The sequence below is a fragment of the Myotis davidii genome, unplaced genomic scaffold (assembly GCF_000327345.1).
Source record: "Myotis davidii unplaced genomic scaffold, ASM32734v1 scaffold149, whole genome shotgun sequence".
Classification (NCBI taxonomy): Eukaryota; Metazoa; Chordata; class Mammalia; order Chiroptera; family Vespertilionidae; genus Myotis; species Myotis davidii.
Window position 1 is genome coordinate 5,719,629 of NW_006352194.1, and position 13,995 is coordinate 5,733,623.

Consider the following 13,995-nt stretch of genomic DNA (forward strand, 5'->3'; position numbering starts at 1 on the left):
GGGGGCGGGCATGTGGGATGCAAACAATCAATGATTCTCTCATCATTGATGTTTATATTGCTCTCTCCCCTTTTTTTCTCTGAAATCAGTAAAAACATTTTTTAAAAGGTGAGTTTTATAGTCTCTGAATTATATTTCAATACAGCTTTTAACCAATATAAATAGGACTATGAGTGGTTGTGCTACCAGCATTCTATCAGAGACATCAGGCTAAGAATTTCATGTTAAAAACCCTAAAGATAGAAATGAATCAGGTTAGGGAGATTATAACTTAGAAATGTAGGAAGTGCCCTAACCTGTGGTCAGCAAACTGTGGCTTGGAGCCAGATAAGGTTCTTTGGCCCCCTGAGTGTGCCTCTTCCTAAACCTTAGGACTACCCTAATTAAGTTAATAACAGTGTACCTACCTATATAGTTTAAGTGTAAAAAACTTGGCTCTCAAAAGAAATTTCAATCGTCGTACTGTTGATATTTGGCTCTGTTGACTAATGAGTTTGCCGACCACTGCTAACCGGTTTGACTCAGTGGATAGAGTTTCAGCCTGCAAGCTGAAAGGTCCCAGGTTCGGTTCCGGTCAAGAGTACATGCCCAGACTGTGGGCTCGATCCCCAGTGGGGGACTTGCAGGAGGCAGCTGATCCTTGATTCTCTCTCATCATGAACGTTTCTATCTCTTTCTTCCTCTTTCCTCCTCTCTAAAATAAATAAAAATATGTTTTTTTAGAAAAAAGAAAGAAATGTAGGAAGTAAGTTTCAACAAATACAAAATAATCAATCGTATCAGGCATAGAGAAATGTTAGTGTGCTACCAAAAATCAAATTGTCTTTTGAGGCATTTTATTTCTGATGTATATTTATATTTACTCTATTTTGTTATTTTACTGTTACATGTTACCTGAGTTTGAATGAGTATTCTCAGCCAGGTAGTGAGTGCACCACTATAGTAACCATTCTAGGGGCATTGTTTGATGTCACAGATGTGGAACACCCACTGAGCTGGGAGGCAGGGTGTTGTTTATGTTTGAAATACCTAAGGAGTCTGTTCTAGAAGTAATGATTCTGCATTTCCTTTGTATATAACTTAGTTCTTTTGCCTCAGTTGAGCCACCATCTCAAAGACTTCCAACTATTAATAGTTGTCATTTATTCAACAGTTATGAGTCTCAGAACTCTCATAATTTAAATTAATAATTATTATAATTTTTTAAAGAATTCAAGTAACACTTGAGTAATAATTGAAATATTTAAATCAGTATATCTGTTCACTTAAGGGGATACTCTCTGACATATAATACTGCACATGTTAAAATATTTCATAAATTCCACAGATCACATTATTAAGTCATGATATAACTTCTAAAAAGCATGGCTTTCCTGTATATATTAAAAATGGGATCTACTCTAATTTTGAAACCATGCCAAGATGCAAAAAAAGTTTGTATAGTATGAAAAAAAGAAAAGGTTTTATGCACATTCACACACATAACACACATATGATTCCATATACACCAATGTTTTCCAACAGACTTTTTTTACTTCATTGTTTAATATAGTGGTTCTCAGGCTGTGGGTCGCGACCCCTTTGGCGGTCGAACGACCCTTTCACAGGGGTCACCTAAGACCATCCTGCATATCAGATATTTACATTACAATTCATAACAGTAGCAACATTACAGTTATGAAGTAGCAATGAAAATAATTTTATGGTTGGGTCACAACATGAGGAACTGTATTTAAAGGGCCAGAAAGTTGAGAACCACTCGTTTAATATATACTAGTATATACTCTTTGCCCATGAATATGAATTAGTTTTGCAATTAATAATTAAAACCCAAAGCAAGTTTTATTATAAATTTTGTAGTTAAGTTTTTTGGTTCTAAATCAAGGAGAATTATCTCATATATACGAAACACAGATTGTCAATTTTCAAAATGTAGTTGCCAGTCTGTTTTTGATAATTTTTAATATTTCTCAGAACTCTACAATGCTTTATTTATGATTAACATCAATTACCATTGTTCAATAATACAATTAGGAAGAATGGAAGTATTTCTCAGAAATTTACTTTTTCAAAAAATATATTTCATTGATTTTTTACAGAGAGGAAGGGAGAGGGATAGAGAGTTAGAAACATCAATGAGAGAAAAACATTGATCAGCTGCCTCCTGTACACCCTCTACAGGGGATGTGCCCGCAACCAAGGTACATGCCCTTGACCGGAATCGAACCTGGGACCCTTCAGTCCGCAGGCTGACGCTCTATCCACTGAGCCAAACTGGTTAGAGCTAGAAATTTACTTTTTGTGTAAGTTCTTAATACCATTTATATCAGGTCAGTTTTCAAAAGAGTGCTTAAAAGTTCCACACATATGATTCCATATGTTTGGATTTAAAGCTGAGTAATAAATTCATCAAATATGTGAGCAACTGTAGTTGGAATAAATGGATGCTGACATTTTCTTCAGATTTTAATAATAGACTCTTAGTCTCTAAAATTTCAATTTAGTTTTAGATGAATTGTAACAAAATATCTTCTTAAAAGATTCTTTTAAAATATGTTTTTATTGATTTTAGAGAGAGCAAGGGAGAGAAAGAGAGAGATAGAAACATCAGTGATGGATGAGAGGGTCATAGATCAGCTGTCTCCTGCACACCCCACAAGGGATTGAGCCAGCAACCCAGGATGTGCCCTGACTGGGAATCAAACTGTGACCTCCTAGTTCATTGGTCCAAGCCCAAACACTGAGCCATGCCAGCTGGGCTAATACTACCTGATTTTAAGAATTATTATAAGCCTCGTTGATCATTACAGTGTAACATTGGCATCAAAAAAGACATCTAGCCCTGACCGGTTTATCTCAGTGGATAGAACATTGGCCTGCGGACTCAAGGGCCCCAGGTTCAATTCCAGTCAAGGGCATGTACCTTGGTTGTGGGCACATCCCCAGTGGGGGGTGTGCAGGAGGCGGCTGATCTATGTTTCTAACTCTCTATCCCTCTCCCTTCCTCTCTGTAAAAAAATCAATAAAATATATTTCATTTAAAAAAAAGAAAGACATGTAGATCAATGAAAAAACAAAAAACATCCAGAATCCAGAAATATACCAATATAATACACAGAACATTTTTTTTTAAATGCAAAGGTAATTCACCAGAAAAAGTATAACCTGTAATTCTCATACATTGCTGGTGGGAATATAAAATAGCACAAATACTTGGAAAATGGTCTGCAGCTTTTTAAAAATTTAACATAAACCTACATATAATCCAGCCATTTCACGCTTAGGTGTTTACTCAAGAGAAATGACAACATATGTCATAAAACACTTGTACATGGATGTTCACAGCAACTTTATTTGTAATATCCCAAATGTGCATCTATAGGTGAAGAGATGAGGGACTAAGATATTACGTCTGCTAGTGTTTTATTGCTAATAGTGATTCCCTCAGATTAAAATTCCAGTACACTCATCTGCACTTTGCAATGCACTGTCAATGTGGACTCGCTGATGATCGGGCAATGAGCTGTAGCAGCGTTGTATTTAGAGATGAAAAGCATTGAGGAGACAGGAAGATAACGACTTGTGTTGAAGTCTGTTCTCTAATTAAATCTATCTTGCTGTAGCGATTGACATTTTCTCATCTGTACTAGATTTACCTTAAATTACAATCTGTTTTGATTAAGGAAAAAGTGGCACAAAAGCATTTATTAAAAATGCAAAAATGTCTAAGACACTGCAGAAAGAGCAGTAAAATATAATACAGAGGCCTAGAAAATACGCTGCTGGTCTTATTGCAGTCATCTTTGTTGTCATTGCTGACAGAATTGCATAATAGCTCTGACTCAGTTAATTGAGGCATCGTCCCATCCCGTACACTAAAATGTTGTGGGTTTGACTGCTGGTCAGGGCACATACCTAAGGTTGCTGTTTCGATCCCCAGTTGCATAAATAGACTGGCCTCTGCTGAACTTTTTAGAGCAAACCTTCAACTCAGGGTTATCTTGCCATTCATTTTTCTTATTATTTCATAAACCATGCTGTAAGAGAAACAGACAAACAGCATTCTTCACTCTACCCTTCCTTGTTTAACTCCACGTCCTCTCCTGCTACAAAAACAAAAGACAGTTGGCCCTGGCAGGGTAGCTTAGTTGATTAGAGCATTGTCCCGATATGCCAAGGTTGCTGGTTCGATCCCTGGTCAGGGCACATATAAAAATCAACCAGTGAATGCATAAATAAGTGGAACAACAAATTGCTCTCTTCTCATGCAAGTGAATTCCATTTTAAAATCTGGAATTTGAAGTGGCACATTTATAAGTACTTGAGACATAATAAAAAAAAGACAACTTCTCTGTGCCTTAATTTCAAATTAGTGAGAACCCATGTTTTCTTTTATGTCTTTTTGTTGATGTCATTTGTAAAAATAACACCTAAGTTAGAGAAAATTCATTATAAAGTTATAATAAACACACTTTTGAATTTTGTTTTTGGTAGAATTTAAGTCTAGCTACTCATTTTTTTATACTTACATTTTTGGTACCATTGTGGTCCCTGGAGAGACTAGTTAGTACTTATTTAAGTTTCTGTGAAGCAGTCATAGAACAGAAAGCCTGTTTTTAACAAATAATGGAGAATATAATTACCAAGCCATTCTTACATTTCAAATAGCAGCCTCTGAGAAGATGCTGGAAAACACTGATAGACTTACTCTCCAGTGTACATTGGTTGACATTTCTCAGTGATCCATCATTACATATTTTAGCACTATCATATTCTTTTCCAGTTCATTCACATCGCCATTGTTAAAACTTACCCTTCTCTCACCTGAGTTTCTTTGTTCTGCCCCAGTTTCTTAGATAAATTACCAAATTTTCCAGATTCTCATGAGGGTCTGTAGAAGAAAAAAAGATAAACTAGAATGCCCAGCCTCAAGAAACTCTATACGAAATTCTTGAATATGATGGAATCAGAACAATTTAGTTCCAACTTTTAGGAATTCAAAGCCAGGAGAAAAAGTAAAATAAAATGTGGGGGGGGAAAAAGAGAAGGGATTAGAACTGGGTGTTAAGAGTGGGAACTCTCAATGAAAGTTCTATTATTGGAACATTCTATTCTTTATGTATAACTCTATGACCATGCATTTGGGCCCTTCCCTGACCAGTAGTAAAGGATGTATTCTTAATAAACCTTCATGGCCTCTTAGTTTTGTGTCACCTTCAGTCTAGAGACTGAGCCACTGGATACATTAATCCCAAGTCTCAAAGCTAAAGAGTTCATGTTGTATTCCAGAAGAATAAAGAGCTAGAAGGAAAACTTTTTATAATTCAGCTTCTCTTACCTGGGTTTTATGTGGCCACAGGATCTTCAGCTGGTCTGCTCGTTTCAGGCACTGCCAGAAAAAATGGAAATCTCCTCCCAACCCAGAAATCCTCTCCAGAAAAGTAGGAAAGAAAGAAAATAGTTTTATTGTTGAATAAGCATTATGACTTCAGGGAACATCACAGGCAACCCACTAATGAGATAGCAGAGAGAAGGAAAGCTCCGCCTTTGGTAAAGCCAGGCATATATGATCTATTTACATATGTATTCTCAAGATGCTGAAAATTGGTCCTCATGCAGGAGGACTGTTCCAGCACCATTGCTCTTAGATCTGATTTAGCCTAAATTCTCCTGGTAGTTGTCCATCTGTGTTAGTTGTCTTTATCCAAACGAAAAATTATTCTTTTCATATGTTCATGACAAGCAGGTGGTTGGTCACAGAGCCAGGTGGATAGGAGAGAGAAACATTTCTGAGTTGTAAAGCTAACAAGAGGCTTCTTTAGCTTAAAAAAAAAATAACACATACATCAAAGATAGAGGAAGGGTTTACAATTCCAATCTTTTTCTAGGCAAAAGTCTAAGAAAAGGGAGGGTGGAAAAGGCCTCTCCTTTTTGGCACGAGAAAAATTTGAAATTTTTTAAAACCTTACAATTTACTTATGTACTGACCTGACTAGTAAATACTAAATAAGTAATGAAGAAATTATAAAGAGAAGCAAGTTTAAGTTTATCAACATGGTATCTTTAGTAAAAGTTGTTTTCAGTCCTACATTGCATAGCTAGTGAAATACCTTGAGATTAAAAGGTTACCTGTCTGTCCCTGGCCAGTGTTTACTCAGTGGTTAGAGAGTCAGCCCTTGGATCAAACTGTCGTGGTTTGGTTCCTGGTCAAGGGCAAATACCTGGTTTGCAGGTTCAATCCCCAGTTGCATAAATAGACCAGCCTGGTTTGCAGGGTCCCCATTGGAGTGTGTGTGGGAAACAACCAATCAATGTGTGTCTCTCACATCAATTGTGTGGGTTTTTTTCTCTCTCTCCCTTCCTCCCTCCCTCTCCACACCCCCCTTTCACTCTCTAAAAAATCAATGAAAAAAAGATTCTCGGGTGAGGATTAACAAAACAAAAAAGGTTACCTGTCATATTTATGTAAAGACCGACAAGACTAAAAGAAATAAGAATACCCAAGATATGGGAATATTATTATGGCAGTGATGTTTGTCATTCTTGTACTTACTGTGCAACATTTCTGATAATCTCTCAGCGTCAGGATTCTAGACTAGAAACTGTGACTTTTAACTACTTGAAGATTCTATAAGAACTGATACTCCTGCAAAGAAAAGGAAGAGTATATGTTTGATAACATGTTTTTACAGAGTCGTTTCTCGGGATGCCTTATATTCCATAACTACTCTTGATTCTTCCATTTTTATATGATCTACCATCCTATATAATAAAAGGGTGATATGCAAATCGACCGAATGGAGGAACGACCAGTCACTATGACGTGCACTGACTACCAGGGGGCAGACGCTCAACGCAGGAGCTCCCCCCTGGTGTTCAGTGGGCTCCCACACGGGGAGAGCCACTCAGCCAGAGAAGCTGGGCTCATGTCTGGTGAGTGCAATGGCAGTGGCGGGGGCCTCTCCCGCCTCTGTGGCAGCGCTAAGGACGGACGTTGCCCAAGGGCTCTCAGACTGCGAGAGGGCACAGGCTGGGCTGAGGGACACCCCCGAGTGCATGAATTTTGTGTACCGGGCCTCTAGTTTTATATAGCAGTTTCTCAGGTGTTGGGAAGACTATTTTTGCAATTTTACATGGGTTTAATAAAACCCAGTACATATATGAATCTTTTCTTCAAGTCCAGTAGTTATCTCCTAGGTTGCACACAGAGTTGTTAGCTCTTAATTTGCAAGAGTAGCAACTTGACTCCAATAGAAACTATATATAAAGTAAATGAGGCCCTAGCTGGTTTGGCTTAGTGGCTAGAGCTTCATTCTGTGGACTCAAGAGTCCCAGGTTTGATTCCAGTTAAGGGTACATGCTCAGGCTGTGGGCTCAATCCCCAATAGGAAGTGTGCAGGAGGCAGCCAGTCAGTGATTCTCTCTCATCATTGATGTTTCTATCTCTCTCCCTCTCCCTTCCTCTTTGAAATCAATAAAAATATACTTTAAAAATAAAGTAAATGAGGATAAGGGACTCTTTCATTTTCAGGTGTGACTTACCAGGCATCTTACAGATAATCAGAAAAGCATAACTGCATTGTGCTTTCTTTTTAAAATGAAATCATTGCTAGTTATAACAGTTGTTATGAGGCATAATTTTCTAGAGTCTGTATTCCATTCATGGGGTGCAAGTTGAAAATGGGAACATTTCTAACTTAATGCAATTGTTGACATAAATTCTGAAACATCTAACAGAGAAGACAATCTTCCTAAAACCTAATGATTAAGCTTGCCTGTGTCCCCAGTGTTTTTCTGAATTTATACCTTGGCCATTTCATAAAATAAGCTCTGAAGAAAAACATGGTTTTTCTACCAATGATCTAAAAATTTGTAAAAAATCTTTAAATCATTGTATTGCTTTTCTGTTTATATTTGCTTATTTTATATTTTAAAGTAGTAGAAATTAAATGTGCCTATAAGAGTTGAGTTTTTATGGGGGCTAAGGAAGGCTGCTTTAGGCAGCTCTAAGTTCAGATTAATTATGAATCTCATGCAGAGATTGTCACTTGTCCTGTGGTGCTTTAATGCAGCACAAGAAGGAAAGAATCTATGTCTTTGTTTTCAGAATATCAGTAATAGCTCTTTCACACAGTGCTGCTCTTTGTTCAGTCAGCACATTTGCGTGCCCAACCTGCGAGAGGACGTTTTCTTGGCCCTATGGATGATGCCTTAAAAAATATTTTAAGGCCCTAACAGGTTTGGCTCAGTGGATAGGGCGTCGGCCTGCGGACTCAAGGGTCCCAGGTTCGATTCCAGTCAAGGGCATGTACCTTGGTTTCGGGCACATCCCCAGTGGGGAGTGTGCAGGAGGCAGCTGATAGATGTTTCTCTCTCATCGATGTTTCTAACTCTCTATCCCTCTCCCTTCCTCTCTGTAAAAAATCAATAAAATATATTTTTAAAAAATATTTTAAGTACAGGAATAACCCAGTGAAATCATTTATTTAGAACAGCCATCATTCAGTCAGTATATACATGATGTGTTAAAGAACCAGAGCAATGAATTAAGAGACTATCTCATAGTTAAATAAGTGCAGCAGTAAGGGCCTAATCTAAGGTGTAGGTACTGGGAATGGACTAGAAAGGAAAGAAAAATCCGAGACAGTGCCTTAAATTTAATTCCCTTATTTTAACAAGTTCTGAAATAATTGTCTTTTAAATGAGGGAGTGGGTATCTGTTTCTCTCCCTCCCGCCCTCCCTCCCTCTTCCTCCCCCCTTCTGCTAGCATACCCAAATTTTACTGCATATCTCCATCAATAATGGTAAGAGAGGGGATGTTTATCACTGTTTCACTAGACACTAGGTGTGGTATGTATGTCTTTCTTCAGTTTTTAAAAGGACTTGAGGATCTCTTAAAGAAGTTTGTGATTTCTCTCACTTCTAGCTGAGAATTACTGCTTTAAAGTAAAACATTAAGCCACTTACAGAGAGTAACAATCCCTGCTACGTTGTTTTGTGTTTTGTTTTTTTTTGTAAAGCATACTAAATGTTACGTATTACCCATGGAAGAAATGTGTTTATGTTTTTGTGTTGAGTACATTTGATATGTTCTTAGGTTTTGTTATTTAGAAGCAGGGTAAGTTTATATTTGATCCCAAAGAATCATCCAGAAAGTGTTCTTCTTTTCCATGAATGGAATTTAGAGCTCAATTCATGCATATATGAAACAAAATTTGAAATGAAATGTACAGGTTCCTCAAACTCTTAAAAAGGATTCTGCTGTGGAAGCAGAATTAATCATAAGCATTTGGGAGAGATGCACATAAAACAGATGGTTTTATAAATCAGAAAGTCCATAAAAAAATGAAGAGATCACTGCATGCATGCATACATGAACATATACTTAGTAAAAGACTGCAAGGCAATAGCAGATTTAAACCCACCCACAGTCACTGTAATCTGAGCTTCATACTTTGAGAAAATAGTTTATCTTGAGTAGGCCAGAAAGGAAGAATAACAGCTGGTCTAATAATGTTTTCTTGTTCAGTGCGGTTCCTGGGAGGAAGGGTAAAGAAAAATTGGTTTGCGCTTGGCTGGTGTGGCTCAATGGTTGAGCATCGACCCATGAACCAGGAGGTCATGGTTTGATTCTTGGTCAGGGTACGTGCCCGGATTGCAGGTTCAATCCTAGTTGGAGGTATGCATGAGGCAGCCAGTTGATGATTCTCTCTCGTCATTGATGTTTCTATCACTCTCTCCTTTTCCCTTCCTCTCTCTGAAAATCAATAAAAACATATTTGTAAAAAGAAAAATTGGTTTGAGGTGTAACAAAGGAGTTTATGGTGTTATTGGGTTTTTTTTAATGGTATACAGTAAATTTGAGAAGAAGAGTGTTAAATGTCTCCTTTTTGTTGTCCCCCAAAACAGTGTTAGTATTCCTATTCTGTTCTTCCAAAAAAGATTTGAGGCTGTCCCAGAGAAAGCAGTTGGTTCAGTCTAAATGAATGATCTTGTATTTCTGTAGAGAATCAGCTTGGTGCTTATTCACTTTTGATAATGTCTCTAATAAGTGGCTTTTCTTTGACTCCTCCCCCTACCCACCTGCCTGTAATACCTCATTTCTACCTGTGACTCATGTGTTACCTTGTATAGGTTCCTTTAATGTAATCTATTTGCTATCTGATGTTTAAATTGTACATTCAAGTGTTGGATGATTTTGGAATTTGTAAGAAAAATTAATTTTTTAAAATTCTTTGTAAGCCTAATTTTTCATCTAGATCTTCTGATGCAATAGAATAATTCAGTAAAAATAGTTTTCTTTCTTAATTGTCACCCCAGCAATATAAAAGGCTGAGCCAACAATATTGATCTGAAATGAGAACTGAATGCTGTAGAAGTGTTGCCTATCAAATGAAACCTTAAAGTTTCCTTTTGTCTAGAAAGCTTTAAAAAACAGAATATGAGATTCACTATTTTTGTAGCTCAAAAGGAACCTTAGATATCATCTAATCTCACTCTTATACTATAGTTGAATGTGCGGGGGCCTGAGAAGTACAACTTGCTTATGATCACATAGGTGATGAGCAATAGAAGCAGGCCCTTGTCTAGAATTGACTGGTAGGCCAGTTTCCTATATTGATAATCACCATTTACTGAATTATGAGCCTGGGTATGTCCTAACCAGGAAGTAAGTAGGAGGGGGAACTTATGCCACTGCATGGAAGGCTACATGAGCTGATGAGAATAATTTGTGCCCAAGACATTTGCTATTGCAACCTGTGGGCCACACTACACAATTGTTCACTTTATCATTCATCTGTCTCCTCAGTATGGGTGAAAGCCCTCTTTTCTTCTCCTAAATTTGAATACAAATATTATTTAGACCAGTGGTTGCTAACTGGTGGTCCGCGGACCACTGATGGTCCTTGAGGTCCAAAAGGTTGGCAACTGCTGATTTAGACCTAATATTTCCAAACATAACTTTGCAGTGAGAAGTAATGGTAGCCTGATCTTGTATTTCAGCTCAGACAGCTATATCTGCACCAAAGATGTGGAAGAAACCAAAAGATCGGATCCGAACCACTGAAGAGGTGTTAGAAGCAGAATTGGAGGTAAGGGGCAGCAATAAGTCTCTTTAGCCTATCTTCAGAACAATGGTGCCATTTCCCAAGACAAGTTTATACCTCTTTCTTGATACTGTCTTCCGGGCAGAATTTGATATATCAAGCTCAATGTCTGACTTTTTTAAAGTACATTTACAGAATTTGAAAAGATTTTCAGTAGCATGTTCAGTTTCATTGAATTCTTGTCTCTCTTTCAAATACCTCTTCTAAAATGGCAAAAAATAAGTTATTAATTTTTGGTTAACCCTTTTGTCCCTTTAATTGGATTTTTCCTTATATTAACCAGATGGAAAGACTAATCCAATACAGAAAAATGGAGCCCTGGCCAGTTTGGCTCAGTGGATAGAACATCAGTCTGTGGACTGCAGGGTTCTGGGTTTGATTACAGTCAAGGGCACATGTCTGGGTTGCACGCTCAGTCCCCAGTTGGGGGCCTGCAGGAGGCAGCCAATCAATGATTCTCATCATTGATGTTTCTCTCTTTCTCTTCCTTCTTCTCTGAAATCAATAAAAATGTATTTTTAAAAAAAGAAAAATGGAGATAGTTCTTTCAAATACCCATTAATAATAATGATAAAAATCATCAGGAAGATTTTAGGGAAATTTATTTTGAATTTGTCATCTTTTAATGTCATCTCGTAAGATAACTTTTCACATATGGTTTGTTCGTTTGAACTAAGCCACACCGATTTTGTAATAGCACGTCAGGTCCAGATGATGTGAGGAAGAAACATGGGCAGATGTTAGTCTGAAGTAGTGCTCTCACAATTCATAGTCTGCCATCTCAGTATTTTTAGTGCTGTGTACTGCAGCTCATAAATGAAGAGTAGCTGCCTTAGCCAGTTTTGGCTCAGTGGAAGCAGCATTGTCCCACAGACTAAAGGGTCTCGAGTTCAATTCTGGTCAAGGGCAGGTACCTCCAAGTTCACGGACCTTGGTTGCAGGCTTGATCCTCAGCGGCCTCCCTTCTCCTGTTGGGGCACTGGCGGGGCAACCAATTGATGTGTCTATCTCACATCAATATTTCTATCTCTCTGTCTCTTCTCTTCCACTCTCTCTAAAAATCAGTGGAAAAATATCCTTGGGTGAGGATTCACAAAAAGTAATAATAATAAATTAAAGATAAAGGAAGAGTAATATAAACTACCTCTTTTTTTCTTTTTGAACTCTTCTAACTATTAAAATTTTACTGAATTTTTAACATAATATTATGGCAGAAATTATTTTAAAATCACTTTAAATACATTTGTTTCATAAGGTTTTTCTGTCTAGTTATAATTCTTACCCTCGTCAAGCAGCTCACACAGTACCTTTTTGTTAATTCTCCCTATCCTGTCATTGCTATTATATGATGCTCTGTTGATGTCACAGTTAGTCCCATAGCAACCACAAAAATGTTTCATAGATGTGATTTTATTGTGGTTGCTGGGATAAGAATTGGCAGTAACTTGTAGTGGTGCAAATAGTTGTTGCACTTCTTGTGGATGAACAAGAAGATGTTGCTTTTATAGAGAATAAAATATCTTCCAGAGGCAGGACAATCATTTATATTCCCTTCAAACTGATTACTCTTTAGATTCAGCTGTGTGTTTGTTTGTTTTTTTTATTAGCTTTCTCTTATTATGCTTCATGTTTCTTTGCCTTGTGGCTAGATTTCTAAGCATTACTGAATATTAAATGAGTAGACACCATTCCTGTGCCTTCACATATTCACCCTCTTTAGGGAATGGATTCCATAGGAAATAGTTCAGGCTTTGTGGACTACAGGATCCCTGGCACACTTTCCCAGCTCTGCTGCTGTAACCCAAAAGCAGCCATAGACTTGTGTAAACAAATCAGCATGGCTATATTTTAGCAAAACTTTATTAATGAACACTGAAATTTCATATAATATTCGTGTGTCATAAAATATTATTCAGCCCTCACTGGTTTGGCTCAGTGGATAGAGCATCAGCCTGCAGACTGAAGGGTCCCAGGTTCGATTCCGGTCAAGGGCATGTACCTTGGTTGCGGGCACATCCCAAATAGGGAGTGTGCACGAGGCAGCTGATCGATGTTTCTCCCTCATCGATGTTTCTAACTCTCTATTCCTCTCCCTTCCTCTCTGTAAAAAATCAATAAAATATATTTAAAAAAATAAAGGAATATTTAAAAATATATATTATTCAGATTTTTTTAACCATTATGAATGTAAAAATCACCCTTAGCTTTGACACTATAGAAAAACAAGTGATGAGCCATGTGGCCCATGAGCCATATAGTTTGCTAAAACCTGGTTTAGATGATTATTCTTCATACATGAGAACTATTTTGACTCATTTTGAACCAATCACTTTTTTCTTAACCTTATAGTTTATAAGTATAATAAAAAGGCATTTGGTCATTTACAGACAGGCTTTTTTCAGAAATCCAACTTCCTTTCATAAAATTGAGCATTTATTAAAGTACCTTAGTACACACTGGCTGTCATTGTCTTCATTTTCACTGGTCGTCAAGCTCCCCTTAGGAAGGTTTTAGCCCTTTCAGGTATTGGCCTATTTTAGATTATATATTGGTTTGTTCAATATTGTAAATACTTTATTACATTATTTAAATTATAACATAGAAAGATAGCATGAAAGATGATTCCTCTTAAAAATTCTAGTCAAGGCATCTTAAAATGTGTTTTTAAATTTTAGGACATTTCATCATTTGTTACCGTATTTGCCGGCGTATAAGACGATTTTTTGGCCCTGAAAAATATGCCTCCAAGTGGGGGGTCGTCTTATACGCCAGGTACACTTCAGATAGACTGCCCATAGTGCTTGCCCCGTGCCATAGTGGCCTCCCGATGCCCGCCCACTTCATTCCACATACCGTTCAGGCATCAGCAGCGCTGCTGGGTGTATG

The 13,995-nt window shown here is 37.4% G+C and overlaps 1 protein-coding gene across 21 annotated transcripts in view; it reads left to right on the top strand.

The window, feature by feature from the left end:
- The window catches only part of EIF4G3 (eukaryotic translation initiation factor 4 gamma 3), a 272,633-nt gene that overhangs the window by 183,296 nt on the left and 75,342 nt on the right, over positions 1-13,995 (top strand). For all 21 annotated transcript variants that reach the window (XM_015557211.1, XM_015557208.1, XM_015557218.1 and 18 more), the window contains one exon: positions 11,006-11,094. In XM_015557211.1, the coding sequence (XP_015412697.1) occupies positions 11,006-11,094 (89 nt within the window). The remainder of the gene's footprint in view (positions 1-11,005; positions 11,095-13,995) is intronic.